Source organism: Argiope bruennichi, chromosome 7 (genome assembly GCF_947563725.1).
Source record: "Argiope bruennichi chromosome 7, qqArgBrue1.1, whole genome shotgun sequence".
In the NCBI taxonomy this organism is placed as follows: domain Eukaryota; kingdom Metazoa; phylum Arthropoda; class Arachnida; order Araneae; family Araneidae; genus Argiope; species Argiope bruennichi.
Window position 1 is genome coordinate 58163261 of NC_079157.1, and position 27866 is coordinate 58191126.

General features: G+C 32.8%; 1 protein-coding gene across 3 annotated transcripts in view; it reads right to left on the minus strand.

The window, feature by feature from the left end:
* Positions 1–8937: 8937 nt before the first annotated feature.
* LOC129975992 (juvenile hormone acid O-methyltransferase-like) overlaps positions 8938–27866 on the minus strand; it is a 48741-nt gene continuing 29812 nt past the window's right edge. For all 3 annotated transcript variants that reach the window (XM_056089314.1, XM_056089315.1, XM_056089313.1), the window contains exons 2-5: positions 27563–27834; positions 20557–20767; positions 15889–16033; positions 8938–11490 (exon numbers count right to left, since the gene is read on the minus strand). In XM_056089314.1, coding sequence (XP_055945289.1) covers positions 11303–11490; positions 15889–16033; positions 20557–20767; positions 27563–27825 — 807 coding nt within the window. In that variant the 5' untranslated portion in view covers positions 27826–27834 and the 3' untranslated portion in view covers positions 8938–11302. The remainder of the gene's footprint in view (positions 11491–15888; positions 16034–20556; positions 20768–27562; positions 27835–27866) is intronic.

Here is a 27866-nt window from a genome sequence, read left to right on the forward strand (position 1 = left end):
TTACAGAAAACCTTCATTTTGCAAGGTCATTGCCCAAAAGTGGAGACAAAAAAGATTCCAGAAATCTCTGAGATCGTTCCAGTAGTAAAATTGCTGAAGGAACGGAAAAATTAAACAAAGCACTATGAGAACATCAATGGGAAGCTAACATCAAACTTAACTCCGCAAAGAAAAGGCTTCCTGACATGTCCGAAAATGCCCAGGGAATGCATTTAAAAAATAAATGCTAAAACTAAGAACTTTATTACTAGGGATTCATCGAAGAAGTCCTGGAGAAGTTGAGATGGAGATGATTCTTGAACATCCCTGAAATCATCGTAGAAATTCAAGAAAAAAAGGTAAGCATAATAATATGTCATATTAGCGAAACGGTGGACAACGGAGAGGGGGGTGAAATTTGTGACGAAACAACTGGGGATGAAAAACATTCAACAACCTACAGAAAAATGTGCAAGATAAAAAAACTTTAGAGAAGAAATAGAAAGATTAAGATTTTACAGAAAACCTTCATTTTGCAAGGTCATTGCCCAAAAGTGGGGACAAAAAAGATTCCAGAAATCTCTGAGATCGTTCCAGTAGTAAAATTGCTGAAGGAACGGAAAAATTAAACACCGCATTTGGAGACCATCACTGGGGAGCTAACATCAAACTTAACTCCGCAAAGAAAAGGCTTCCTGACATGTCCGAAAATGCCCAGGGAATGCATTTAAAAAATAAATGCTAAAACTAAGAACTTTATTAATAGGGATTCATCGAAGGAGTCCTGGAGAAGTTGAGATGGAAATGATTCTTGAACATCCCTGAAATCATCGTAGAAATTCTAAGAAAAAAAGGTAAGCATAATAATATGCCATATTAGCGAAACGGTGGACAAGGGAGAGGAGGGTGAAAACTGGGACGAAACAACTGGAAATGAAAAACATTCAACAACCTACAGAAAAATGTGCAAGATAAAAAAACTTTAGAGAAGAAATAGAAAGATTAAGATTTTACAGAAAACCTTCATTTTGCAAGGTCATTGCCCAAAAGTGGGGACAAAAAAGATTCCAGAAATCTCTGAGATCCTTCCAGTAGTAAAATTGCTGAAGTAACGGAAAAATTAAACACCGCATTTTGAGACCATCACTGGGGAGCTAACATCAAACTTAACTCCGCAAAGAAAAGGCTTCCTGACATGTTCGAAAATGCCCAGGGAATGCATTTAAAAAATAAATGCTAAAACTAAGAACTTTATTAATAGGCATTCTTCGAATAAGTCCTGGAGAAGTTGGGATGGAAATGATTCTTCAACATCCCTGAAATCATCGTAGAAATTCAAGAAAAAAAGGTAAACATTATATTATGCCGTATAAGGGAAACGTTGGACAACGGAGATGGGAGTGAAAACTGGGATGGAACAGCTGGGGATGTAAAACATTCAACAACATACAGAAAATTGTGCAAGATAAAAAAAAAAAAACTTTAGAGAATAAATAGAAAGAATAAGATTTTCTAGAAAAGGTTAATTTTGCAAGGGCATTGCCCAAAATTGGCTAGTACTTTATTAATAGGCATTCTTCGAATAAGTCCTGGAGAAGTTGGGATGGAAATGATTCTACACCATCCCTGAAATTATCGGAGAATTTCAAGAAAAAAATATTGTAAACATTATTATCTGTCCTAAGAGGCAAACGTTAGACAGTGGACATCAACAACAACTGGGGATGAAAAACATTCGACAACCAGAAAATCTTGCCAAAATAAAGTTCTAGAGAAGAAATAGAAAGATCAAGATTTTGCAAAAAAAAAAAAAAAAAAAAGTATATTTGCAGCATCAACTTCAAAAAAGTTGGGATTAGAATGATACCAGAATATCTCTGAAACTATTCCAGAATTACAATTGAAGAACGAGTGTGAAAATAAAATGCTGCACTAATAAGTAATCATTGGGAAGATAATATCAACAATAATTGTGAATGCAAATGATATCAAGACATCTCTAAAAATGCTCCGGAAATGCATTTAAAAAAGAAATGATAAAACTAAGAACTGTAATAACAGGCATTTATCGAAGAAATCATGAAACAGCCAGGTTGGAAATGATTCCATAACAACCCTGAAATCTTTATACTAATGGTCTTTCAAGGAAGAAATTTAAATATTAGAACCTGCCTTAAAAAGCAAAAGCTGGACAGCGAATATCAACTATAACTGGGAATAGAATACAGCCAACAACATCCAGAACAGTGCAAGAAAAAAAAATTAGATATGAAATAGAAAGATTAAGGTTTTTATAGGAAAAGAAACATTTCCAAGCAAAACAAATGCCAAATATATCGCCAAAAAATGGAAATGAGAAAGGTTCCATAAGATATCTAAAATCTTTTGCAGAATGAATGTCAAATTTAGAAGTATAATTTAATATAAAAATGAGAAATAGCATTTACATGTTATTACAAAAATGTGAAAATAATTTTCAACTGGGAATGAAAAAGAATTTCATATTATTTTTGCAAATGTTTTAAAAATCAAACAGAGGGAAGATTCTGTATTTCTTTCTTAAATTTTGAAGAAGAAATTTAATGTAGAGTATTACAAATAGTACTTGATATCAAAAGATTATGCAGTTTTTATGTGAGAAATTATATGGAGAAAGCTAAATATTATAAACCACGATAAACATGATTTAACAAAGGTTAAAAAAATACATAATCCCTTGAAAGATTTCATGTATATTTATGCTTTTGACACCTATTTCTTGAGGCACAGTTGAAGAAAGAAACTGCTGAACATTAGAATTTCGTTGTCATCATTTATATTTCAATATATTAAGACGCTTTTCTTTATTTTTATTTAATTAAAAAATTTCTGTATTTTTCTTTTTAATTGTATAAAAATGTTTCTAATTCTTTTTAAAAATATTTTTTGAATAAATTTTCATCTTCCTTTCAATGTGCTTTTATTGATTTAAACGTTTTCTTAGCATTTAAGAAATCAAACAAGCTTGCTTTCAAAGTAAAACAACAATAATATTTAGATATCATATTGATAGTGTTAGTGAAACGCCACAGATATATTTATTTGCCGGATGCTAATTCGACGACTGAAACCAACCTGAAAGTTTCACCAAAACAGTGTAGAAAAAATTAAATCTCCGATTTGCGTGAATTCCAACTTTCTCCACAGGAGTGTTTGCAAAATTTCCGAAGTGCAAAACGAAAGTCCGATGAAACACATGTCCAATTTCAAACAAGAATAAGATCTAATTTTGTGTATTATCTAAAACTGCGAAATGTCAGCGAGTTTAAATAGCTTTGTGATTTGATTATTTCTGATAAAATATTTGAATCCTTAGATAAAGATATCGCCTCCCATATTGCTATTCATTAATTAGATTCGTGGTTTCAGCCATTAAAGCTATCAAAAGAGTGCGATCTAGTATATTTTGCTTCTAAAAAAAACGTTGCATGAAACGAAAGTGCCATACTTAGGCCCTGCAAGTTGGGAAAATAGGCAAATAAATAATCGTCAGTCAAAACCAAACTATTGTGAACCTAATCATAATAACTTTAGGCATTAAGAAATTAAATCCGGTTGTTTCATTTAAGGAAGGACTTCCCATTTCGCAAAGTTTTGCGATAACGTTTTAAAACAATGAAGTAAGACGGACAGAAAACGTTACGGAATCATCAGCCATACATCAAATTGGCGCGCGGAAGAAAAAGTTTTCGGAAGGCGAGCTATTTCAGGATTTGGAATTTGCTAATCTTGTTAATAATGAAACACCGATTAAAACGTTGATCGACAGTGGTGCTAGAATTAATTCCTACTGTTGCTTTAACCCGGGACGTTAATCTAACTAAATTAAACTAAACTAAGCTATAATTAATTGTATAAAAAGATCGCTGGTAAACGTACCTAAACAACCTAACCGATATATCGAACTGAAAAGTTTTTCGGACAGAAGAATTGTAGAAATTCATTATTTCGAAACCGCGCTGGTACAAAAAAAAAATCCAAAATCAATTAAATTTTCGTTTGCAGTAACTGATCAACTTTCGTCCGATTTCATCATAAAGCAAACGCATTATAAGCATCTGCTCGAAGAGAAAGAAAAAACAGAATTAAACGAACGCGATGAATCAGACAGAATTATCCCCAATTCGCAGGAAATGAGAAAAGAAAAAAAAATGAATCCAGACGAAATTCTTTCTATCGTCAGAAGAAAAAATAGAAAAAGATTTTCTTTCCGATTTATTTTTAGAGCAAAATATAAAGGAGAAACGTGGTGAAAAGAGTATTCGTAAAGATTCTTTTTCGCTGAGTGAAAATGATTATTTATTATGTGACCTGTTTGTTATTCTAGTGAAAATATGAGTAATGTTGATTTGTTGCATATCACAGATGCTTCCGTTAAGAATAAAATTAAGAAACTTGTAAATAGCAATTCCCCGAATAAAATAAAAACAACTAACTTGAATATGAGAATAAATTTATTGAAAGACTAGCCGCCTTTGGCGACCAGCCGGTTCGTAAATCTTAATGTTCGTTAAAATTTTAATAATTAAATATTTTATGTAATTTCTACTTTAATAGGTTCTTTATCAAAATATTTTAAAACTTCAAATTTTGATTGTCATATAATTCATTCATAATATTATAAAGGCCTTCAGTCATAACGTAATATGTGTCTCTCTCATTTTCTGTTAGCACCCGTAGAATTTATTCTTTAAATTAAAGTGGAAAGAATTAATCTTCAATTAATATAATAATATTTTTTACTGAAACAAAGTATTTTTTTTCAATCTGATTACTGAAAATAGAGTCACTCAGCCTTTAAACTTTATGGGCACTAAAGAATATCTTTTTTAATTTATGTAATATCTCAAGAGTTTGTCAACAAAGTTTTCTTAGATTCATTATGACCAGATCGATTAATTCACAATGTTTAAATTTAAATGCATCAAACACTAAGAAAATAAAACGAATCGTTTAAAATAAACGGTTGAAAACAGGTTTTAAAAAAACTACTTAAAAAACGATATACTTAAAACTATAAGCATATACAAAAAATATATAACTAATATAAATACAATTTACTTACAAAAGCATGCAACTAACCCAAAAATAATTTAAATCATCCATTGATAATGGTTGTCATGGCAACAATCAGAACAGAATGCGCATGCGTGAATTTTCTTCGCCAGTTACGTAACGCAAATACGTGATTTTTTCTACGCCAGTTGGGGTAACGCTATGCGGATTAGAAATTTTTAATTTCCTTTATTCTGTTTTATTTTAATTCAAAAGTACTTCAGAATGAATCTGAAAGATCGATTCATTAACAATGTTTAATTTTAAATGCATCAAACATTAAGAAAATAAACAGAATCGATTGAAATAATCAACCGAAAAATTAACCCTAGCCTCATTACTGTTGGGAGAAAAAAAAATTGAAACCTTTCTCATTTGGCGGTGGGGGAAATGGAAGATTTTTTTGGCGGAAAAGTTGGCGGTGGGGAAAATGGAAGATTTTTTTTATCGGGAAAGTTAGTTTTTAATTAATAATTAAAATTCTAATTAAAAATTCGAAAAAAGGAACCCCAGGTGCACATTCCCAACCTCCAAGGTATACATGTACCAAATTTGGTAGCTGTAGGTCAAACGGTCTGGCCTGTAGAGCGCCAACACACACACACACACACACATTGAGCTTTATTATAAGTATAGATGATCCAACTTATTCAAAGCCGAGAAGGCTAGGATTTTATGAAAAAAAAAAAAAAAAAAAAAACTTAATTTATAAAGCGAGGCTAGAGGAAAAAGTGATACAAACTATAACTTCGAATATTCATCCCCAATAGTTCTGTCTAAGAAAAAAGACGGATCCACACGGGTGTGCTTGGATTTTCGTTTAATTAATAAGATGATGATAAGAGACCGCTTCCCAAAGCCTATTGTTGATGATGCATTAAATCAATTGCAATGAGTTACCGTTTTTCCAACCATAGACCTAAGAAATGGGTTTTTCCATGTAGAAGTCCATCCGGACAGCAGGAAGCACACAGCCTTTGTCACAAGTACAGGCCAATACGAATTTTTAAAAGTCCCGTTCGGCTTAGTTAACAGTCTAAGTATATTTCAGTGATATGTTTACACTGTATTCCGTGATTTAATTAATGAAGGTATAGTAGTGATATACATGGATGACATAATCATCACATCAAGCAGCAAATTTGAAGGTATACAGCGTTTAGCAAAGGTGCTAAAGACTGCCTCAGAGTATGGGTTAGGCATTAATTTAAAAAAAATGTCAGTTTCTTAAAATTACAGCTGCATTTTTAGGCCATGTCATTCACAATGGAGCTATAACCCCTCACCAGAGAAAACTAAGGCTGTACAAAAATTTCCAGAACCTAAAAATATCAAACAAGTTCAAAGTTTCTTGGGGCTTACAGGTTATTTCAGAAAATTTATTCAGGGCTATGCTAGCATAGCAAAATCCTTAAGTGGCTTACTGCGCAATAACAGTGACTTTAAATTTGGCAAGGAACAAAAACAAGCATTTAAAACCTCAAGGACATTCTTTCTACTAACCCAGTCCTTCATACTTTTCAATAGAGAGCAAAAACGGAATTGCACACTGATGCATCCAAATTTGGAAACGGTGCAATTTTATTGCAGGAATCGGATGACAGGAAGCTTCACCCGGTACATTTTATGAGCCGCAAAACTTCGGTTCAAGAGGAAAAGATTCCAGCTATAGATTGGAGGTCCTAGCAATAATGCAGGCATTAAAAAAATTTCGCATTTATCTATTAGGAAACAAACTCAAAATTGTCACAGATTGTTCGGCATGGGTAAAAAAGAGGTAACTCCGAAAATTGCTAGATGGGCTCTTGAGGAATTCGAGTATGAAATCATTCATCGTTCAGGGACTCAAATGCGTCATGTCGATGCATGAAGTCGTCACCCAGTAACCATGGTCGACTGTGATGAAGTAACATCAAAAATTGTGGCTGCTCGATTAAAAGATGAATTTATCAAAACTATTAAGGAACTCCTTGAATCTGGTAAAGCTGAAAATTACTTATTTAAAAATAACATACTCTATAAAATCGAAGAGGATAGAGAAAAATTAGTAGTCCCTAGAGCTATGTAAGTAGAAATTGTCAAACAATTTCATTAATTAGGAGATTATGCAATAGGAAAAACTGAAAATTTAGTAAAAGAGATTTTCTTCTTCCCTAAAATTAGAAAGTGTGTTGAGGAAGTAGTGTCTAATTGTGTTAAATGTATTTTAATAAACAGAAAAAAAGGAAATATGAGAAGGGTTTTTAAACCCTATTCCTAAAGAGAATGTTCCGCTTCAACATATATAGATTTTATCTGACCATTACTTTTCACTAATAAGAATTACAAGCATATTTTCACTCATTAAATTTGTGTGGTTTTACTCGATCAGCTATAGATGCAATATAAAAATTAAATCAACAGCAAACTTATTTTGGGAACACGTGTCAGATCATAACAAATGAAGCTACAGCATTTATATCTAGTGAATTTGAAGAATATTGTAAAAATGAGAAAAACGAACATTTGATCCCTATTCTCTCCAAACTATGAATCGAAGATCCAAACAAATGGTTTAAATGGACAGGTGATGTGCACAAAGACCATGAACTCTACGACTTCAAGAAGCACAAAATTTTTCCCGTTCAAGGTGCTGACTAATGTGAAAATAAAGACAAAGGATTAGCAACGAATCCTAGAAATTCTGGAAGAGGAGTATACCAACAATTTCATGAACTAGTTGTGAAATGCTTCGAGATGAAGCGAAGGACAACATCCGGCAGATCCAAGAAGGTGTATAATAAGAAAAGAAAAAAAAAAAGCCCATACATACAAGAAAGGTGACCTGGTGGCTATTCGGAGGATACAGTATGGAACTGGTCTCAAAGTGAGAGCCAAATTCTACGGTCCTTATGAAGTAGTAGCTGTCAAACCCAATGATCGTTATGATGTTCGAGAAGTTGGAAATCATGAGGGTCCAAATCTCACTTCAACAGAGGCTGCTCACATGAAAAAGATGGGGCAATAACTCCTATACATAATCTGTCGGCTGCATACTGAGAATTGTAAACTAGAAACTGTATATAATTTATATTGTGCGCAGTACTGTTTTTTGTTTTTTTCCTCTCTTTTGCAGAATTCCTGTATCCATATATGGAGATGTCTCCAAGGCCACCGCGGTCGGCGGTTAAGAAAGATGGCTGAGCTGTAGAAGCGGTTGTGACAGTCTCCACGAGATGGCGCAGGCGTCGACAGGGTGAACCCTAACTCTAGTGAATATTGAATGAGACTAGACAGTGGGTGCTGGACTGTTCGGGTTGAATGGCTATGAATTGTGGTAGCACGATGAGGTGTCACACTGTAATATGTACCAAAACTGTAAATATGTACAATAGAATCTATATTTAACCCTAGACACCGTTTGGTAGTAAGTTCTTTCAAAGGATGGTCACATTCCCTGCCATATTTGAGTACTGTCTTAATGGTTCTGCCTGCTACGTTCTCCAAAATTTTGACACACATTGCCCGAGATATTACAGAAGCCTTCTATCTAATCTATACATTTTGATACGCATTTTCTCTACTCCTACCCACCGTTTTAGAGAAAAATACTTCAAATTAGAACCCCAACTCCGTTTTCATTTGATCCGCTTTTACAAACAGAAATCCATTTCACAGTTGAAATGAGGCCACAATCAGTTGAAAATGATAAAGAACAACTAACATTTTCTACGTATCATACAGTTAATTAGAAACGAAAAAGGAATAAGATAAATGAACTAATTTGGCTTTGAAAGGATGCAATACATGAGTTTTGACAACAAGATTTGAAATTTTATTAAACTAACGGTATCGATACAAATTCAAAATGAATATCCAGCATGTTCCAAATATTTCAAATCATAGAAATATATATATTTATAAAAATGGATTATCGTAAAAAAATACCACCATACAAAAATGTTTACAAAACAAAAAACATAACTATTCGATTAAGTATAAGTATTAAGATTAAGTATTTATAAAGGAACGTCATCCAATATTTACATAGGTTGAAGTGTAGTTTAGTGTGCCCCCGAGTTTGTCACCAACATGGTAACCCAATGAAACGATCTTATAGCACCCCTAATGCTTTTTTGTTTATTACTTTTTACAGTGGTTGAGTTGTACATGAATTACAATTATTTTATGAAAAATGTTAAATAAAGAATAATAAAAAATATCAGTTAATGATTTTAATTTAGTTATGTATTATAATTAAAAGTTTTTTTATTGCTAATAAGACACTGTAATGTTATTTTTAATGTGAATGCGAACAGAAAATATTTATTCTTTTGCAATACTTAACTGTCGGTATACGTTTTAGAAATGGTCTGCAATGGAATTTCTAACACTTCGTAATACTTTTTCTGATCTGACGGTTTCCTTGATAATTCGTTAAAATAAACATCGACAGTGATCACAAAGGTTAAAAAAATAAAAAAAATCTCAGATAAAACAATACTTATTAATGAAGATCATAATTTCAATGCAGAAAGTGGTAACCATAACTGTTTTGTAGAAGTGTTTATTTTGTCCGCCATCTTTATTGGCGACTTGTCATCCTTGGCGCAGCAAGGGGAACACTAAACTACACTTTTACCTTTACACATTTTAAGGTATAACTATATTTTATAAAAAATTATACAGAAAACATTTCCTGATGTTGTATTTTTCAATGCTCATTAGTACAATACAAATTACTCACCATTCAATGCTTCGCATCATTCAATTTTGAATAGTAATCGGAAAAGATTGAAAAATGGTTTCAAAACCACAAGCATAATAATTGGACAAAATACTGTAACTTAGATATTTCGAAGTATAACTATTTTTTGAAAAATTATACATAAAAATTCTTGGCATTTTATTTTTCAATGCTCATTAGTACAATACAAATAACTCACCATTCAATGCTTCGCATCATTCAATTTTGAATAGTAATCGGAAAAGATTGAAAAATGGTTTCAAAACCACAAGCATAATAATTGGACAAAATACTGTAACTTAGATATTTCGAAGTATAACTATTTTTTGAAAAATTATACATAAAAATTCTTGGCATTTTATTTTTCAATGCTCATTAGTACAATACAAATTACTCACCATTCTATGTTTCGCATCATTCAATTTTGAATAGTAATCGGAAAAGATTGAAAAATGGTTTCAAAACCACAAGCATAATAATTGGACAAAATACTGTAACTTAGATATTTCGAAGTATAGCTATTTTTTGAAAAACTATACATAAAAATTCTTGGCATTTTATTTTTGAATGCACATTAGTACAATACAAATAACTCACCATTCAATGCTTCGCATTATTCAATTTTGAATAGTAATCGGAAAAGATTGAAAAATGGTTTCAAAACCACAAGCATAATAATTGGACAAAATACTGTAACTTAGATATTTCGAAGTATAGCTATTTTTTGAAAAACTATACATAAAAATTCTTGGCATTTTATTTTTGAATGCACATTAGTACAATACAAATAACTCACCATTCAATGCTTCGCATTATTCAATTTTGAATAGTAATCGGAAAAGATTGAAAAATGGTTTCAAAACCACAAGCATAATAATTGGACAAAATACTGTAACTTAGATATTTCGAAGTATAGCTATTTTTTGAAAAACTATACATAAAAATTCTTGGCATTTTATTTTTGAATGCACGTTAGTACAATACAAATAACTCACCATTCAATGCTTCGCATTATTCAATTTTGAATAGTAATCGGAAAAGATTGAAAAATGGTTTCAAAACCACAAGCATAATAATTGGACAAAATACTGTAACTTAGATATTTCGAAGTATAACTATTTTCTGAAAAATTATACATAAAAATTCTTGGCATTTTATTTTTGAATGCACGTTAGTACAATACAAATAACTCACCATTCTATGCCTCGCAAGAAAAGTTTTTAAAAAATAGTAACAAAACAACAAACATAACTACAAGGCGAAGTGCTACAACTTACATATTTTGAAGCATAACTATTTTTTGAAAAATTGGACAGAAAAAATTTTTGATGTTGTATTTTTGAATAATGATTATTATAATACATTTAACTCACCATTCAATGATTCTCATGATTCATTTTGAACAACAAGTTACCCATTTTATCTACAGTTTTTCTACAATAAGCTTAAAATACACGAATGATTTCCGATTACATATATGCCTCCAAATGTTGAAAATGAAAATCATTCTTCAGTGCCATCTGCAATCTCATATTTTTGAATCAACACTTCAATCATGAAGTATTTGTAATGCAGACATCCTGCCTCATTTCTCGGATGTAAAGTGAGAAATGTCGAAAATGCTTCTTCCACGAATTCGTCCTGCAGCTCCCTTGGTATGTTTTCAAGCAAAGTAGATTCCCAAATGACATCTAGAAACACAATAATGCATAATTTTATACAAAAATAAGAAAACGCAAAAGCATGTTTAACACATTTTAATACACTTCCTCATATCCTTTATTTTTACTAGACAAGCAGGAGTGGTCAACTCAAAACTTTCTCGCATACTCTCTAATAAAGGTGTTATACCAGAGCATGGCAATGGTGTGCAAGAGTTATAAGATATTGTTACGAACCTGTGATGCTGCTTCTCAGCATAGTTGGTTCCATAGGAGGTCCCAGAGCTTGGCGACAAACTTGGTGACCATTTGGCGACGAATTTGGAGACTTTGGCGCCAAAATAGATTATACCCGAAACTTCGAGAATTTTCCCGATCCGTCCAGTAAAAACGGAAATACGCCTCGAACGTTCCTGATTGGTTGAGAGGCTTTTAGCCCCGCCTCCTGATGCCTGTAAAAGGAAGCAGTCCTGCCGCTGCCAGTAGTGGTGAACCGGTGGTGAATGGAGTAGTCGTGGACCAGTGGAGTCGAAGAGTAGTCGGAAGCGACGGTGAAGAACTCGTCTTCTAGGGACTAGCGGAGCAGCGACGGAGTAGAGCTGCTGTGTATACTGTTGCATGCTGCTGTGTATGCTGCACGTCTCGGCTGAAGATAATCGTTTTCTGTGCTGTATATAGTTGTCGTCTTTGTGCTTCGTAACGTCGTTGTTTTATTTTCTAAAACCGCCTCTTGATAGAGCGTTCTTCACACCATATAACTTCCACTATCCAAACGAACCCCGGAAATTTCGTAACAATATTGTTACGAATTCTGTAAATTGGTGTAATTTGTCTTATGATAATGAATGTTATATGTATCCCATTGTATTTCAATAGCAAGTCGCCAAATTGGCGAGATATTAGCTCATTGGCAATGTTTTAGGCAACTAATTTTTGTCGCCAAATTTGGCGGCATTTCGCCAAGTTTGGCGATGGAAGTTGGAAACCTTGGCGACAGAGAGAATTTTCTAGAGGGATCCTGATTTCTTGAATTCTCTCCAAGGTTCTGGATTTTTCTAATATGACATAACTTCCTGTTAGTGACGTCACTTCCGGCAGAGAACATATAAAAACAAGCACGAAAGATTAGGAGTTGTATTTCCCTAATATCAGACAATCACAATGAGTCCTGACACTCGTCATCTCCAAATTTCGTCGAAGACGGCCACGGCAAAGTATAGACAGCAAAGCACTGTGAAGTCTCTCCTTACCGGGGATAAGCCCCTGCCGGGGCTAGGCGCCCCGTCAACCCAACCATCAAGTAGGAGTTGTATTGGAGCCTTAGACAGCAAGCAAGCTGTAGTCTTGTAGCTGTAGCAAGCAAGCTGTAGTTATTCTTGTAGTCTTCGTTAAATAAATAGCTTTAATTTATTTTTTTAAAGGATTCTGCTTACTGAATTTACTCTAAGCACATCGCAGGAAATTCGTAACAATATTAACCTTTGGCGTGAATTTAGCATTATTACTGAATTTATAGGGTCATTCTTGGCGAGTGTTTTGGCGATTAATCCTGGTATGGGATTAATAATATCCTATAATGGAATTTGGGTTTTAGAACCGTTTTTCCAAATCGACTGGAAACGAAAATTTGAAATTAAATTACACTTGTAATCATAAAATCACATATCAAATGTGATATATATAAGTCAATGCGCTTATGAATTACCATGTTTACATGCTTCTAAAATATAGACCGACAGATCGCCAACCTCTTGTTGGATTTGGCTCAAAAATTCAGATGTAGAGGTCAAATCTGTGACAGGAATTTTATCTCTGGTTCTCTTCGTTTCGTAGTTATCGTGTTAAGTTATATTCGAACATTCGGTTTTTAACTTAAAATTTGATAGTTGAAAGATCGTATACCAAATTTCATCCATCCAGCTGAAAGCATTTTTAAGTTATCTTTATCATAAATAGACGGACAAGTAGATAAACATTTTTCAAAAATGTGTTCTACGAATTCCTGGAGGTCTAAAACCTAGAGATTCGTCAAAATCTCGAATTCGAATCTCTTTACGATTACTATTACGAGAAAGTAAAAATTTATTTAGACTTTAAAATCTATGATGTGATATGAATAGTTTTGTACAGTTAACTCAAAATCCAGCAGTTCTGCATGATATTTCTCTAGGGCTAAATGGCATGAATCTTTCGGAGTTGCTGAGTTACAGCACTCGTCTGTATTTACAGCTAAACCTTATTTATTCGCATATAGTGTGACGGCTGTCGATTTTTTTTTTACCTAGAGTTATTGAATTTCTGTAAATGTATGTTACAAGAGTAGAAAATTTAATTCCGGTATCAATATAATTACATTCCACGTGTTATTGGTATTAGCTTGAAAATTTAGTATTTCGATAACAGTCCGTTAGAGTCTTTAAACGATCTTTTCTAATCTTTTATGTATAGTGAATTTCCAGTTTTGAAGAAATCTTAGCAGTTCCGAGTTTTGTCGATAAGTTGGTATATATCGTTTTGCGAATCAAAAAAAAGTTCGATTGCAATCCACATCTGATTTTCTGTTTTAATAATTGGAATTGGAAATTGATCTATGTGGATTTACATTCCTGCTTTTATGATATGATTTCAAAGAAGAAGAAAAAAAGAACTTCTTTATGATATTCGCTGCTGAATAATTATGAAAATTCTTAGAATAAAGCAGCGTTCACACGAGGCCAACTACTGCGCGCAGTGGAAGGTCACGCTATTTCAGAACGATCACGCGACTCCAATGGGACAATGGTAAATGGTTGTCTCATCTGGACAATTATTTGCCATTGTCCCATTGCGGTAACGTGAACTTCCTGAAATAGGCGTGACCTTCTATTAAGTGCAATAGTTGGCCTCGTGTGAAAGCTGCTTCAGATAAGACACAGTTCCAATTGAAGCTCAACAGAACTATTATTGCTTCATGCACTCTACGAATTGCATATTGCTGAAAACAATTTTCACACAACTCTGTTTGCTATATTATATTATAAAATTTTCGTGTATCAACTTTAATTCTTTTATTGCCGCAACAAAATTTGCATCCCTCATAGCTATAGCAACGGCAATTCCAATTTGAAAAATACGATTATGACGGACGAATAAGTTTAACCTCTTAATTTCTTCTAATAATACTGGTCCGTGTAGCAACGTGCGTACATGTTTACACTCGACAGTGTATCTCTAGTAATTATTAATTTGTATTAGGTGAATAATTAGGCATTAAATTACTTTTCTGAGTGTAAAGGGTAAAATTTATAAGATTACGATTATTTTGTCTACGAACATTTTTTTTGAACCTTAATGCGTCACGATTGCAGAATCTTTTTTGAATTCTGAAATAATGAACTTTTGAAAATCGGAAGCGTTGGTCTGAACTTAAGACAATAAAAATCGAATGCGCGATGCCTTTGGTATCTAAAGAAGACACTAGGCAAAATTTTTTACTTTAAAAAAATATCCTACTGCTTCGTTAGCTCATTAAAAGTATTTCTGAGAATAACAAGAACAGCACAAGAAAAAATGAAAGCATCCTAATAGCTTCGATACTAGAGACTGGTACTTCTCTCCAAAAATTTGAAGGAATAAATAAACTTACTAGGTTCAACTACTTCATTTACGAAGAGAATGATTTCAAATAAAAAAAAATTAAAAACAAAACAGACTTTTTAGTGAACCAAACATCGTTCAGTAGGTGTCATATATTTCGAAATGCAGACACGGAATTAGCATATACAATATCCCTCATAATATATGTGAACATATTTCTGATTATCCTAATCATCAGACATTAAATTATTGAACACGCATAACTTATCTAATAATCAAGGGAATTCTACGAAAATAATAATAAATTGCATTCTATTAGAATGCTAACTAAGATGAAAAACTGAAATAAAGACAAACGATTCGAAAAACTCGAGCAGATATTTTTACTTTCAGTTCTGACAAAATTCATAAACAGACGAATTTAATTAGAATAAATTGGTAAGAATAGCAAAATATTATCTGTTCATAATTAGCTTTAAAAATCACATTTATTTGATAACAGTAACAATACGTTCGATTATAAAACGTTAATTAATTAAATTCTTAAAGAATGCTTATTTGTCGATTATTTTTAATTTTCATTTCTTACAAAATAACTGTATTAGACATTCAATTCACAAGAGAAAAGAATTATAAAGTGATCAATTAGGGTTTCTAGGAAAATTATTTCTCTTGCTTTTTTGGGGGTTTACCACATTGGCGATAAACTCGAGGGCACACTAAACTAGGATTAAACCAAAAATTTAAACCAATAACAAAATAAAATCAATATTTCAACTTGACGACGAATGGTATTGCGCTAATAGAGAAGGCACCTTTCATAAAAGTAGTTGTAGAAGAAATTGTATTTACCTTTGCACTCTTCATCGTCATAGAAAACATGCTCTATTATTTTCTCTCTACAGAACAGAACCAGGAAGCCTATTTGCTTCAGCATATTGCTATAATACGTAGGGTCGGACTCTCTGAGTTTCAATATTTTCCGGTCATTCATATGCTAGAAAAAGAAAAAAAAATCTTAATTATGGAGAGAATAAACATAAATAGATATAAAAAAAATAAATGCACTGAAAATGTTTTCTCTAATACTTGATTCATAATGATGAGTTACCATTTCTATTGAATAACTTACTTTTTTTAGATTAAAAATCTTCTTTTGAAGCGGGTCTAAAACAATTTGAAATCGAACCACGCCATTTTGAAAATTGACAAACTAGATCCGCATTATCGTGAATGTTTGGTGGAGTAGCATTTGAATTCGCGATTTAGGCAACAATTGCGGATCAGTCACGTGATCCGGAACAGATATTTGATGCAGTCATGTGATCTGGAGCAGAGCTCGATGAAAATTTGTGATGGGGAAGGAGTTGTAGTGTTACTAAAGATGAACAAATACGATTATTTACCTTTCGACCTTTCTCGTATGCTTACCTAATATGGCGGGTTCTGCGTATAGCGTCGAAGTACAGTGAAGACAATAGAATATGCAATTTAAAATACTTTTCTTCGTAATTTTCTACAATTTTTTTTCAAAATCGTGCACTCAAATGCAATAATTTAGTGTGATACATTTTTACTCTCTCGTACACGAATTATATAGAAAAAATTTAATAATCGTCAAAAAAATTCAAATACAAATTTAATGAATCACCATGTTGAGCTCCTTGAGATCGAAAATACATTTTTGAAAAATGTCCATCCATTTGTCTGAGATAAAAATAACTCAAAAGCGCTTTGAGCTAGACCGATGAAATTTGGTATAAGGTCTTCAGATCAAATTTATAGATCTATCAAATTTTGAGCTTACTACTTTCAGAGGAAATCTGTCTGTCCGGCTGTCCCAATAAATATTAACACGATAACTACAAAATGAAAAGAATTAGATAAAGTTTGGTACACATATTGTAACATCTATTATGTTGGCTGGTGATTCGAAGTGAGCAGTGGACTGTACTTTTGCTTAAACTTCTTTATTTACACTACATACATTCCTTTTGCGGTGAGTAGATCATATAATACATGGCTGATTGCGGTTGGCTTTGTTAAACCTAATGAATCACTGAAATACTCGACCGGAAGGGCCGTAAGGTTGCCGTAATTTTAAGATTGCCAAGTTTGGCGTTAAGCGACATTCGCGTGAACATTGACATCTATCAAATTTTGAGCCAAATCCAATAACGGGTTGATTAACTCAAAAACGCAATAATTTAAATATATGAAATTTGGTACGTGATTTCGTAACTAACTACAACTGCTTCTCTGTGTAAAATTTTTATTTCAAACGGTAGGGAAAATCTCCCTAAAACGCGAATTCGAGGTTTGGATACTATTAACCGTACGCCAGGGAATAATCACCCCAAAACACTAGCCAAGGATCACACAATAGATTCAGTAAAAATACTAGATACGCGACTAAAGTGAATATTTCATAATTACTGCCCACCAGTGCCATGCAAGGCGTTCTCACATTTATAAGAGTATACGAGAACGTTTTCAGGAGACCACTCCAACTCATCGTGTTCCATCATACAAAAAAAAGAGAGAGAGAGAGAGAGAGAGAGAGAGAAAGAGACTGACCGACAGACAGGCAACATACAGACAAATTTGGTCCAAAATTTCAAACACAAATCTATAATTTTGAATTTTGTCTATCTAGGTTGTTGAATTTTTGAACAGTCGTGCTTATAAAATGCACCCTAACAAAAAACACAGATGAATTTTTTTGGCTGACTCTCTATTCAAAAATTAATAGAAATCTAAAATTTCAATGTGCTAACCCTATACCAAATTCCTTATATCCCTCACAGCATTTTTAATAATCAATTGACAATTGAGAATACTTCCACTGATTTTATGTGTGTTTTTAGATTATATTAAATGCATACTACAAGAAATTCTTATGTTTATAACTTACACAAATAAAGTAATTAAAAAAATGAAGAAAATTTTTTAAAAAAAATGCTAGATAATCTGTTATTTTGTATGTCGCAAAGAATCGGTCAAAAATCTGGATGAAGATAATTGCAACAAATTTAATTTCCGATTCAAAAAAAAGTTTAAATGGTTTTTCAAAAGGAAGAAAACCGAGCAATTATGAACAAAAAATAAGTTACTAACTTATCTTGACATGATGGAGCAACTTTGTAACTGGTTGCGATAATCATCTAAGAAAATTGTTGCGCAACAGTGAGAATGGAAGAAGAAGAACAGGAAAAATAATCTGCTGGCATTTTAATGACATCGCCTTCTTGAACTGTTCGTAAATAATGTCATCATTCAGCTAAAATTGGCAATCACTCAATTGAGAAATGTTAAAAATCTGTATTATAGTTTTCCCTTCATAATTAGTCTCTTAGTAAAGTAGAGAGATTTAAATGCGTTCTTAATAGATTCTGAATGGATTCCATTACTCTCAACCTTGGCTGCAAACTTGGCGGCCATTTGGCAACAAAAAGTACGCTCTTTAAGATTATGATGTTTGGCTCTATTTCTATTAGAAAGCGAATTTCTTTTAGAAAATTCCATGCTTTGTTAGAAAAATCTATATAAATGCGAGTTGTTAAGCGAAGATTGTGTAATGGAATGTAAATGGCGTTTTCTTGTGTACAACCTACAACCCCCCCCCACAATTGAACAAAGCAATACCGACTAGATTTGTTGTGGCCGACTGCTGTCTTTAAGATAATCCGTCCATAACACTGGCTGATTCCTCGAACTGACATCCTCTTCGAGGTGGTTGGCTCCCAGTGGTCTGCAAATGGCTAACGGCATGAGGAATTATGAAAACGCGCTTTACATATCATTTAATATTTTAGCAATAAAATTGAATGTCTTCGTAAATGCTCTCATTGTTAAGAGTCAGCAATATCTGTAACCTTGCAAATCCTGCTTTGCTTGTTAATTAGTACTATTGCCACATTGAAAAGAGACAGTCGACTCTCCATGGCCGAATGGTCATAGCAATGATCTCAAAATATCATTGATTGAGAAGAGATTGTGAGTTCGAATCCCGCTAGAGACAATGCGATTCACAGTTTATGTAAATATTTAATTCCTTGATTTTATGTTTCCCTTTATTTCATGTTCCAGAAGACTCTGGACATTTCTTTAGTTTACCAGACAAGTGTTCTGGAACTTTCCCTGCTAATATAAAAACAGAAGATCTGTCAGTCACTGTGTTATCAGTTCAGAGTTGAGTTAATAAATTGGTTTAGCCCTACTTCTTTGTGTGTGTCATTGCATTGCGTTGAGTTCCACACTAAAGTATCTACGTGGCATGAATGCAATGGTAATGAATGGCGTACCGTAAGGCGAATACATCGAAGGCCAATGACACAGCAGAGTTTGAAGGAAACGATTGCAAATTTGAAGACGCAGGTTTGTAGTCTATTGTATCTGGGGAAGGAAGAAATCCTGTTTATGTTTGAACCGAGGTGACGCTGTTGCATTAAAAATAGAGGAAGCAACAGCTGAAAGCACTTCGAATGGACTTATTTTTGAGAACAGTGTATAAAATTATTCGTAAAGTGTTGCTGTACTAGCCAAGCAATATAAAATATCCTACAATTTGAATCTAAGGATCCTGCTGTCAGAAAATACTTCGCTTACGAAATTTCTGCATTGATGGAAGTCGATGAATAATGGCTATGGAACATTTTGTGAATTGATAAAGTTCATTTTTGCCTAAATGGGGATGTCAACAACCACAGCTGCAAGACATGGGCCAAACAAATCCCTTATGTTATTTATCCAGCTCCATCATTCTAAAATCCCCGTTTGTTAATAGTTAGACACTGTTTAAACTGGAATTCTAAATGAACCAGTTTTCTTTGAACAGCTTTCGGATTACAACTCACTTAGAGTCGGTTTTAAGACATTTCGTGGTATTCGGAATTCAAGAATATGTCATTTTGGACACCATGGTTTTTATGCAGAAAAAGCCAACCCATTACATTGATATATGGGTCAAACAGTTACACAAGCAACATTTCATCAATGACAGTATTACAAACTGTCATTTCTCCATTTTTGGCTATGGGATTACCTCAAAGTCATTGTTTATAACAATTATTGAAGCAATTTGGAAAAATACTATACATCAATATACCATAATATTCCTCCTGATTTTCTAAAAGCTACTGTTGAGAACGCTGTAATGCAATATCATTTGCTTTCAGAAATTGGTAGAGGCCGAATTGAACATGGAACATGTTTATCAGAACGATTAAAAACACTTTAAAATAATGTCTATGTAATTTCGTTCAACAATACTGTACACAGCGCTTTATCCGCTAGTGTCGTTTTTTCTCTCTCTCTCTCTCTGAAAATAAATTCCCAACACCATCTGCACATTATTACCACGTTTAATAACATTTTCCAATATTTTTCTTTTCATGGTTATTTAAAGATATAACTTTAATTTTAAAGATATTCTGTATATCACAGTTTTTAATTTTTCATTTTTTTTAATAATAATTTAGCTGTACATTTAGAAGAGAAAAATTAGAAATGAATACGTACTCTGAAAAACCGTGACCATTTTGGATTTTTCATCATCTCCAGATAAACGTCATCACTTTCTGACCTTAGGACGAAGAGCAGAGCTGCTTGACCACCGGGTATCAGTAATTCGAACATGTTTCTGAAAGCACGCTCCTGTCGTCTCACAAATGAGATACAATGAAAGCTGAAAATTTTGGAAATTTTTCCCTTCCATGGTTCTAATTCAGCCCTAAAAAATATAAATTCATTCAAAATAACCAAATTAAAAAAAAATTATTTTATATTTTATCGTTGTATCGTTAAGATAAGATGTCAGAATTAATATTCGATACCAGATTTTCACCAGTCACGCCAAAATCGCACCAAATATTTAAAAATTCGCCTAACTTCCATTCTGGTGTCAAAAGTTGGGTTACTATACTTGGAATGTTTTTCTGCAAAGAAAAACCCTAAGTTTGGTGACGATATCATACAATTTAAGCTAGAAGAATAATTGATGCATGAATTGCTTCAATCAAAGGATTTTCGTTTTTTATAGCGATGGGGATGCGGCAATTTGGTCAAAACTGTGTAGAAATGCTTTTCAATGCAATATAAATTTTAGTTCTCCGATTATATATTTTGTATAATTTAATCATTAAACAATTAAATTATTATCATGTTTCTGATTTAATGCAAATAAAGGTACTTAATTAATTTTAATTTAAAATTAGTAAACAATTTAAGCTAGAAGAATAATTGATGCATGAATTCCTTCAATCAAAGGATTTTCGTTTTTTATAGCGATGGGGATGCGGCGATTTGGTCAAAACTGTGTAGAAATGCTTTTCAATGCAATATAAATTTTAGTTCTCCGATTATATATTTTGTATAATTTAATCCTTAAACAATTAAATTACTATCATGTTTCTGATTTAATGCAAATAAAGGTACTTAATTAATTTTAATTTAAAATTAGTAAACAATTTAAGCTAGAAGAATAATTGATGCATGAATTCCTTCAATCAAAGGATTTTCGTTTTTTATAGCGATGGGGATGCGGCAATTTGGTCAAAACTGTGTAGAAATGCTTTTCAATGCAATATAAATTTTAGTTCTCCGATTATATATTTTGTATAATTTAATCATTAAACAATTAAATTACTATCATGTTTCTGATTTAATGCAAATAAAGGTACTTAATTAATTTTAATTTAAAATTAGTAAACAATTTAAGCTAGAAGAATAATTGATGCATGAATTCCTTCAATCAAAGGATTTTCGTTTTTTATAGCGATGGGGATGCGGCAATTTGGTCAAAACTGTGTAGAAATGCTTTTCAATGCAATATAAATTTTAGTTCTCCGATTATATATTTTGTATAATTTAATCATTAAACAATTAAATTACTATCATGTTTCTGATTTAATGCAAATAAAGGTACTTAATTAATTTTAATTTAAAATTAGTAAACAATTTAAGCTAGAAGAATAATTGATGCATGAATTCCTTCAATCAAAGGATTTTCGTTTTTTATAGCGATGGGGATGCGGCAATTTGGTCAAAACTGTGTAGAAATGCTTTTCAATGCAATATAAATTTTAGTTCTCCGATTATATATTTTGTATAATTTAATCATTAAACAATTAAATTACTATCATGTTTCTGATTTAATGCAAATAAAGGTACTTAATTAATTTTAATTTAAAATTAGTAAACAATTTAAGCTAGAAGAATAATTGATGCATGAATTCCTTCAATCAAAGGATTTTCGTTTTTTATAGCGATGGGGATGCGGCAATTTGGTCAAAACTGTGTAGAAATGCTTTTCAATGCAATATAAATTTTAGTTCTCCGATTATATATTTTGTATAATTTAATCATTAAACAATTAAATTACTATCATGTTTCTGATTTAATGCAAATAAAGGTACTTAATTAATTTTAATTTAAAATTAGTAAACTTTAAATCAGATGTTAAACTTTATTTTTCATGCACTTTTTACATTCGTTTATAGAAATTTATTTTATTGCGACGAAAGAATAAAAAATCCTGCTATATAAGGTTAAAATAAATACGAATGTCTCTTCCTTTATTTAGAAAAAAAAATTGTTGTGAGCATTTTTCTAATTAAATTTTATTTAATTATAATCACATTTCAGACTAACGCCAAAACTTTCTGTTGCAATTGTTGTTCATTTAAAACCATGCTTCTACCATTTCTGGGAAAGAAGGAAAATGCTGTATTTTCAATAGCACCTTCTTCTCTTACAAGCTACGCAGCGGAACAAATGTTTTCTGTTACTGCGCATGATCAGCAAAAATCAATATTATACAGAATTCAGAATCACTCTTTCTCCATCAAGGCCGGCGCGTCCAGGCCTAGGTGTAGAGTAGAGGTTCCCGAACTTTTTTTTTCTCGTGGACCACTTTCAAAGTTTTACTATTTTTGGTAGACCACCTGTAACACTTGTACTATTATCTATTGTTCTATTCAATTCTGTGTTTGAACTGAGTATCGAATATTTTTTAGTACCTACCTAGTGAATGATGCTACCTGCCTACTTTGATAGGTAAATCAAGCCAAAATTTTTGTTCTTTATTATGAAAACCAGAAAATTTTTCGTGGACCCCCACTTACAACTTGTGAACCCCTGTTTTCTTTTCACGTCTACGTGGAACCCCGTCCTATGGACCCCTGGGGGTCCACCTGGACCACTTTGGGAACCTATGGTGTAGAGCGTCTTCCCAGTGATCTGGGCTGTCCTGGTTCGGGCATGGTTACTCTTTATCTGTATTCTATCTATGAGGTGTGTGAAAGAGCTCCCCAGTAAAAAAGAAGTTGTGCAAGCGAATGTCATATGAGCTAAAGTCAGACTTCTACCATCGGGTGCTCAGGGATCTTTGCCCTCAGAAGCTACTGCATCCCTCTTTTCCCGATCTCTTGAACTTGGTTTGAATTGGAGTTCAATCCAAAGGAGATTAGCAACAATAATAGAATGACATACTTTGCATATTTCCTCTAAAGATTCAAAGCTCTAGAATGAATGGTGAAGATAATTGATGGAATGAGACGGCACATGCGATAATAAAGTATGTACATAAAGAAGTTAAAGATGTAAATTTCGCAATACCTATGCAGAAGTTGTCCTTAGTTTTCAGCATGAGGTAGCATCTATCTAAAATAAATAAAATTATTCTCTCCAGCATAACATCATCTACAAAGAAGATGTAGATGAAAGGCTTAATATTTTATCCTTTTAAAAAAATATTTTATCTCAATCGTTATATAAGTGAATTTATGATGAACTTCCGACGCTTTTCTATTTGATAAAGTTCTTTTTTAAAAGATGCTGACTATAAAATTTTGTCAACATTGTCAAGAACGAATCAACATGTATTACCAAAAGTAATTTTCACGAGAAACAAAATATTACCATGGAAATCCATTCTGTCTTGAGATTGTCCAAAGAAACGAAACCATCAAAGGGAATATATTAAAAATAACATTTTCTATTGTACAAGTTTACAAAATTTCGAAACATATTCAAAACTCTCTATATATAATCTCTGTAGGCTTCATATGTCGTTATAGTCATTCAAAATATAATTGAACAACGCAAAATATCATTTAAATAATCCTGTGTACAAAATATTCAGAAAAAGAATTTATTTACTATTGAGAAATCTACATAATCTAGCTAAAGTGGACGCTGCTTTTAGTGTTCACTTTGTATCCAATCCAAAATGATTATCATATTCAAACAACCGTTACAGTCAAAATGCCTTAAAATTATTGCAATTCTATTGGAATAAAAGTGCGTCACAAAAAATAGACCACATGACATATTCCGCACTATTCAGTCATTTTAATTAGGAAAAAATCAAACCAACGAGTTGAATTGAAAATAATTCACACATATTTCATTTTTTGAGCTTCCTTAAAAAATTATTGAGACCAACATTTGCATTTTAATTATCGCTCCATCACTAATTAACTGTTTATATGAATAATGTTCATCTAAAGATTCAGCAAACTACAAGAATGATCTAGAATCTTCAGTCTTTTGATGAAGCAAAGATCTGCTCACACATCCGTCCGTTTCTTTCACTTAGAGGAATCATTTCTTCAGTATATATTCCAAGCCCACATCGTTCCCACGCCCTTCTCGTTTACACGTCAAACTGTCTTTCTTCCATACTACATATTTCATATCACTCCGCCATTTCAGAAACATACAATGCAACTATTGGAAAAATTTCAACCTACAAGTAATTTCATGCTGACATAGTCTGGGAAATTAATTGATCGTACTATTTCAGAAGATAGCATTTTTCATTCATGCTCTACACATCGTCTGCATAGTGAAACTGTTTCCTATTCACAATTGTTAGGTCATAGATTGAAAAGAGACGGAATGCAGCAGTGGGTGAAAGGAGAGAGTTAGTTCTGTGGAGGTAATGATCTAAATCTCTCTAGCCTCTACATTAGTTATCTATATAATCATTCTATCTAATGACCTGGAAGATATCTGGCCTTTGACCCTACGCTAGCCTTAGACTTTCCCGTCTGATCATCGAGACTACAGCGAATTGTTGACCATTAGAGCCGGCCGATTTTGTATGTATTTCAATAGGGAGATCCGTTTAACGCCATCAGTACAACTGATTGATCTTACATCCGTTGTTGTTGTTATTTATGACAATTGCCATAAACATGCCTGCTAACAAAGTCAGCGACTTTAAGCAGAGTTTGTGCAGTAGCTTCTGAGGGTAAAGGCCCCCTGAGCACCCGAGTGCAGAAGTCTGACTTCTAGCTCATATGAAGATGACACTCTCACACTCGCTTGCACAACCCCTTTTCACAGGGAGGGGGATGGATCTTCCACAAACTTCACAGATAAAGCATAGGGTAAAGAACAACCATGCCCGAACCAGGACGCTGGCTCTCTTACATCCGAGATCATTACAAGCAGCAATTACTTTTAATTTAGAATTTTATAAAAATGATAAATACCAAAATGATATAAAAACTATAATTCAAAATATTCTTGATGCCTTTCTAAATGTCTCATACAGTTTTTCCCCTTACTCCTACGACTATAACCTTTTTGGTCCAACATTATTTTGTTTCTTTTTATAGCAGCTATTATTGTGACAATCAACGACAGAATTTTATATCATGAGATTAAAAGAGAAGTATTCGGGGATTGACGACGGATGCGAGGTTGGGTTTTAAATTTTTAATATAGCTACTGCTCTCGTCTTATGAGACTGCTTTCTTCTTCAACTTATTCTTTGAAAGCCAGCTATATTTTACATATATTAATAAATAATTAAAATCGTTATTAAATAAATTGAAGAATATTAATTAATTAAAATATGTTGAAATATTAACTATTCATTTAAAAGGTTATACTATATTCTTATAAAATAATAATAATTAACGTTACACATAATGTAAATATTAATAACTATTGCTAATGAACAGGATATGGTGGAATCACCTTTGCAAATGAAAATCAAAACGTTTCAACTCTTAAAGCAATCAGTCAAATCCAGTTCCCACAACACCAACCGACTCCTTTTAACTATTGACTGTTCGTAAAGTGGGTAAATTCTTAACTGTTACTTGGATGTTATGTAAAGTATAGCTGGCATTCAAAGAATAAGTTGTATTCTATTCAATATATATATTCATTGTAGTTACAGTATTTAGTAATTCAGAAAATTTTTAGAAAATGTTACAAATATACTTATTTGCCAATTAGAATAATAAAATTTTTTAATCTGTTACCTGGGGTTTCTCTCTCTTGGGCAAGTGCCTAATCGGAAAATCAAGGATCAAATCGGAAATCAAGGATCACAATGGTTTCAAACATATCTTCCATCATTCAATTTGAATCCATGTTAGAATATTGCCGCATTGAAGAAAGACAGTCGAATCTCCATGGCCGAATGGTCATGGCACTGGTCTCTTGATCATGAGACCAGTGCCATGACCATTCGGCCATGGAGATTCGACAGTCTTTCTTTAATGCGGCATTGCTCCCTCCTTAGAAGAACAGCGCCCGATGTTATGACATTTCATTATGTGGCTCTAGTTCTCGATCGAGTCACAGGGCCAGTATAAGTTGTCGTATCTTCACGGTGAGTAGTCTCTTGAGAAATGTCTCTTTCCGGAACCTTCATAATTTTATAAGAATGTTGGTCGTCTTGTTCTTCTGAGTCATAGTATGGCTTCATACGTAAACGTAACGTTCATGCGTAACGTATAGATGCGTAATACAAATACAATAAAACCGAATTTCAACTCAAATTTATAATATGAGAAACAATATTACAGTGCACAAAAATGCAGAAGAAGCATTGAAAATATTGACTGCAATTCTCCATAATGTTTAGAAAAGCTTAAAATTTCAAAACTAAAATACTTTAAGCTAGAAAAACGCGATTATTAGAATCTTTATTTGTTGCATTTTAATTTTACTTAATTACTTTACTATAAAATTTTTTGACTTTATACATTTAAACATTTCTTGTGGAAATGTATAATTAAGACATCATTAAATTTTCATACTTATTAGCATTTGGTAGCGAAATATATTACATTTTATTTCAATTTAGTTATCTTTTTAAGCTTTAATTGCACAGAAAATCAATTTTTATAATCTTCGGAGATCTAGTGTAGTAGAATTTCTCAAATTCGACACTTTTTGAAATCCTTCAGTCCAATGCACCTTTTAGAATACATTGTTTGATGACGAGTTACTTTTTTCTGTTAAAACTTGATGCACTCGCCCTTTCAATACATGGTTTATTTGTTAAATGTTCTCCGACTCAACATCTTATCATTATTGTATTATTGGTTTGATCCTCACTTACAGAAAAGCGTATCACTGTATAATTCAGTCATGTCTAAATAATTATCTTAAGTATCTGACCCCATCTTTTTCGGATTAGAGAGAGTCTACAGTATTCATATTAGAGAACAATTCATTGATTCGTACTTTAGAAGTTGAAAGAACCCTTGCAAATACTTACATGTCGGTAATGCTTATGCAATGGAATTTAACTTTCTTATAGGAGTCATTTTTGAACTCCATTTGCGATCGATGAATGCAGTAGGGATCCTTATCAATCGCCACTATTTCACTGACTCGAGGAAAACGTTGCAGAATGCATTTAGTCGACATATATCCCATGCCACAGCCGATGTCCATGACCAACTCTCCAGAGAGATCACCCCATCTGAGAGAACACAGAAAATCTTTGGTTTCATCGTTAGTGGCTTCGCACCACGCCATCTTCAGATCCTGCAACACGAAATAACATGACTTCAGCTATC